Raw genomic sequence first — 4,237 nt, forward strand, 5'->3', positions numbered from 1 at the left:
GGGAAGAAATGGTTCAGCCCGGCACAGCCGCCATGAGAGAAACGCGGGCTCGAAAAGCGCGGGCTCGAAAAGCGCGGGCCCGAAAAGCGCGGGCTGCGGGTCTCGCGATGCTGCAGTGCGTGGACACGTAGGCCAGAAGCTTGCCGCACATGGTGAGTGCACATGCGCACAGCAGCTGCACAGGGTGGAGAGCTCATCAGGGGTGGCGCACCTCTCCTTCTCGTCCCGCCCGCAGCGGCGCTCGGTTGGTCGTGACGACTGCTCCCAGAATGAGGGCTGCTGCCGCCATATGTGGACTCTCAACAAATTGCAAGTATTTCGTGTAGTGCTGCTTTAGGGTGGTTTTCGTGTGGTCCATTTTGAGGTAAGCCTGATCGCTTCTCTCAGGATTGAGGTGGGAATGGGCTCCATAGGTCGATATTAAGACAAGATTTCAGCGCGTTCCTCGGCACACTTACGTTTTCTCCTTTCAGGGCTGCTCTTTACCAAAATGGAACGAGCTTTAGAACAAGCTTTGGAGGGTGTGGAGTGTGCCACTGGCAGTGCCCCACAGACACCTCCTCAAACGGAACAGTCTTCTCCTGAGGAAAAATCTCTTCATGAGAAACTTTACGACATTTACGTTGAGCGAGGTGGACAAGAGCCTGGGGTTACAGAGGAATTAAGAGACATTGTGAATTTGTTGGAGAAGCTGGTTAGGAAAGAGTTGCTGGCGTGTTTACTAGTCAGCATATACCCAGAAAAGGGGGGATATTCTGTGATACTCAAGGGGGAAAAGGGCTCGTCATATTTGGAGACCATTAACCTGCCTTATGTGGTAGGGGAATTACTCGATTATTTACATGGAGAAGAATTGCCCCCCATTTTGGAAGATATTCTGGAAGATTCTCAGGTTAAGATTTTTTACTGGGGCTGTGTGGTAACAGAAATACAGGACTACAGATTTCCCGGTTTCCCAGGGCCTCGTGGTTACCAAAGCAGGTATGTTCTCTTACACTCAACGATGAAGACTTTAGCCTGTGACCAACAGTCCAAAACCAGTGAGAACCAGAAATGGACCCAGCAAGACAAACTTGTATGTGAGAGCCAACTGCTTTTAACTACTGCTGAACCACCGTGCCTAGGTCCTCCTAGATCAGGAGCAGAGGTGACCACAGGGCCGATGAAGAGGGGCATCAAGAGGTGTTGTAGCCCCTCTCTGAATGGGCAGGAGGAGCTGTCTCTTTTTCCATTACCTCATGAGCTAAGCCCATTACCTTTGTGCCACAAAACCAATGAAAGTGAAGCAGGTGAGCAGCATGACCTAATTTCTAATGTAGAAAGTTCTGTGGATATGTGGCAACAGAATCCCCGTGACTATAACATAACTTCTAAAGCAGATGTTGAAAAATATGCTGAAGAATTGGAGAAGTTTTTAGAAAATGATGACCCAAACTGGCCAATCTTTGACAAAGACTATGATTCTATATTTGACTGGGAATCTGGCAATCTCCCCCAGACAACAGAGCTGGACTCGGTTAAGCCACTTGATGATCCAGTTAGCCTTGGAAAAGAAAGTTCAGGTAAAGAAGTCAGAGGTGAGACACAGCTGGCTTTCCTCCACAACTTCAAGAATGAGGACTCAGTGTTCAGTGGGTCCAAGGAATTGGTCCATAAGAACCTTGGCAGGTGTCCATGCCAGATGTGCCACAGCTCCAGTGGCTCAGCCAGCCTCAGCCAACCTTCCCCAGGGAGAGACATAGAACAGCCTGAGACCGTGGTGGCTCAGGCTTCAGTCCTGGGGGAGGAAGTCACACAGCCACCTCCAGGCATCACACTTTCCTCCAGCTCCAGCCAGAGCTCCTCGCATAACAGTCTTCTTCCACAGCAGGCCAGCAGCTCTCTTCAGTCTCCTGCTCCTGCTCCTGCTCGTGCCCAGGAAAGCTCTGTGGAAGTGAATCAAGGTAACTACCTTCTTGCCACCACCCTGCCCAGCGCCAGCTCATCACAGAGTGTCCCCGCCACCCAGGCCATCGCCAACTGTGTCAGTCGGAACATCATCAGAGAAGGTGACCATGTTGGTGGAGACCAGGCTGTGCTGAGTGGTCCCAGATCCACGCAGGGCTCCAGCTGTCCGACCTGGGCTCCTGCAGAAGTCAAGCCCGACATCCCACCCTCAGAAGCTTGTCCACAAAATGCAGCACCCGCTGCACCGCAGCCTCCTTATCAGGTATCTGCTCAGTACCTCTTAATAAATGATCCAGGTCTCAAGCAGGTAACTCTGTTGAGGCCATGTAGTATGCCTCTGAACACCCAGCAGCAGCCAGGACAGCAGCAGCAGCTCTATCAGCTGATTCCACAGCAGCAGTTGCAGCAACCCAGAGCTCCTGCTGCCCAGCAGCCAGTGCCACCGAGTTCCAATGCTCCCGGTCCCCAGCCGCCAGCCCCACCGAGTGCCAGCGCACAACCCTCAACCACTCAGGCCACGGCCTCCACCACTCTGCTGACTACGCTCATGAATCCCCACGGAAAGGGAGGCTCTCTGCAGCCCCAGAGGATGCTGCTGCTCCCGGTTGACCCCCACCAGGTAAGACCTGGGTGGGCATAATGTTGCTATGACTGTTTGTGTGTAAGTATTTTTCTCAGAGTGCCTGTCATATTTTGCCTTCCTAAGCAGGGGCCCCAGCAGCAGAACCCCCAGCGGCAGGTGCTGTGGAGAATCTTGCCGCAATCCAAGTCTGGGACCACAGTAGGTACCCAGACATCTTGGCCACCGCAGGGCCAGGAGGAAGACAGCCAGCCCAAAGGTAATACGACGGGAGACCCGCCAGCCCCTCCCAAATACTGAGCTTTGCACTGCTTGCCCTCTCTTTAGAAATGGACATCGACCCAAACGATGTCTGTATTGTACCTTGCTTTTTTGGTTTTGTTAAGGGGTCAGTGTTTTATGTGTTAGGTGTACGAGCATTGTATGGAAGCAGAGCCCCATGATGTCCACTAAGAAACAAGGAAGTGATCTCCATCACCTGGGGTGGTTTTGCTGCAGTCACCACTTAGTGGCTGCCCTAGTTTTTATTAGAATAGTCTGAAGTGTATCGAAATCCCGACTAATTCCAGTTTCCACTCTTGAAGCCTATAGTTTCTCCAAAACGGTTAAGCTACAATTCAAACAAAGCTAAAATTGGTAGTGTTTCAACAAAATGATGTAAATGTTCTCTAGCTGGGTTAAAAAACACAGAATGTGAAATTTACCATCTGAGCTATTTCGAAGTGGACCTTTCAGTATGTTAACTGTATTCTCGTTGTCAGGCAACAGACCCTGAGTTGGGGCGATCTTGCAAAAGTGGAACTCCATCTCCTTGGAGCACAGACTCCCATTTCCCTGTGCCCCTGCCGCTGGCAACCACCTTTGTGTTTCCTGTGTCTGTGGCTTTGCCCGCTTCAGATGCTTGGTATTGTAAGTGTATTCATGCAGCGTTTGTCTCCCTGTGACGGGCTTATCTCACTTAGCACAGTGTCCTGAAGATCCATCTATGTTAAAGCATGAGGTGGGGAGGTTAGAGCTTTTTGAAACGGGTGTCACTGTATGTACTCTACACTGTGGTGACCTATGAGGTGTTAGACATCTTTGAGAAGAATGTGCTTTTGTATTTTTTCCTTTCATTTACAGGGGTGTGCACAGCGCACTGAATGTAATTTTTGTGAGTTAGTTGTGAAAAAAAATTTTAAATACCTCAAAATGATGGGGTCACAGCTGACCTGCAGATGCTGGGCCCACTGCCTTATTCAGGCCCAGTGCTGCCTCTGGGCAGCCACCTCTGCTCTTGAAAAGAGGTATTTCTGGGACCTCTTCTTTTCTCCCTTTATAAAATCACTTAACCCTTTATAAAAGCACAAAAAGTGACTCCCTTTTTGAAATCACTTCTCTTCTCCCTTCATGAAATCACTTAGTGTTTAACCATTCACCCAGTGATGTCCATTTCGGTGGTTTCCACCTTTAAGCTAGTGTGAATAGTGTTGTTATGACTGTTTGTGTGTAAGTATTTTTCTCTGAGTGCCTGTTAAATTTTGCTCTTTGAAGGGCAACCCATCTACCTAAACTTTGTTTTTCACCTTTTACCCTAACAACGACAATGTCGAGAAAGGAAATTTCTTCTGGCGTTGCAAAAGACATGAGCCACAGCTCAACAGGGGAGTTTTACTCCATTAGCCCAGCCGCCCTGGTGCGCCACCGATCCTGTTAAGGGAAGATTTCAGC

The 4,237-nt window shown here is 49.8% G+C and overlaps 1 protein-coding gene across 1 annotated transcript; it reads left to right on the forward strand.

Moving 5' to 3' along the window:
- Positions 1–490: 490 nt before the first annotated feature.
- LOC130681993 (transcription factor SPT20 homolog) lies at positions 491–2,258 on the forward strand. The gene is made up of 2 exons (XM_057495993.1): positions 491–2,209; positions 2,244–2,258. The coding sequence occupies exons 1-2, from the start codon at positions 491–493 to the stop codon at positions 2,256–2,258; spliced, it is 1,734 nt and encodes a 577-aa protein (XP_057351976.1).
- Positions 2,259–4,237: the final 1,979 nt, after the last annotated feature.

This window comes from Manis pentadactyla, chromosome X (genome assembly GCF_030020395.1).
Source record: "Manis pentadactyla isolate mManPen7 chromosome X, mManPen7.hap1, whole genome shotgun sequence".
Lineage (NCBI taxonomy): Eukaryota > Metazoa > Chordata > Mammalia > Pholidota > Manidae > Manis > Manis pentadactyla.

Excerpts from the sequence above, each read along its gene's own strand:
- LOC130681993 (XM_057495993.1), top strand. The coding sequence starts at position 491 with ATGGAACGAGCTTTAGAACAAGCTTTGGAGGGTGTGGAGTGTGCCACT.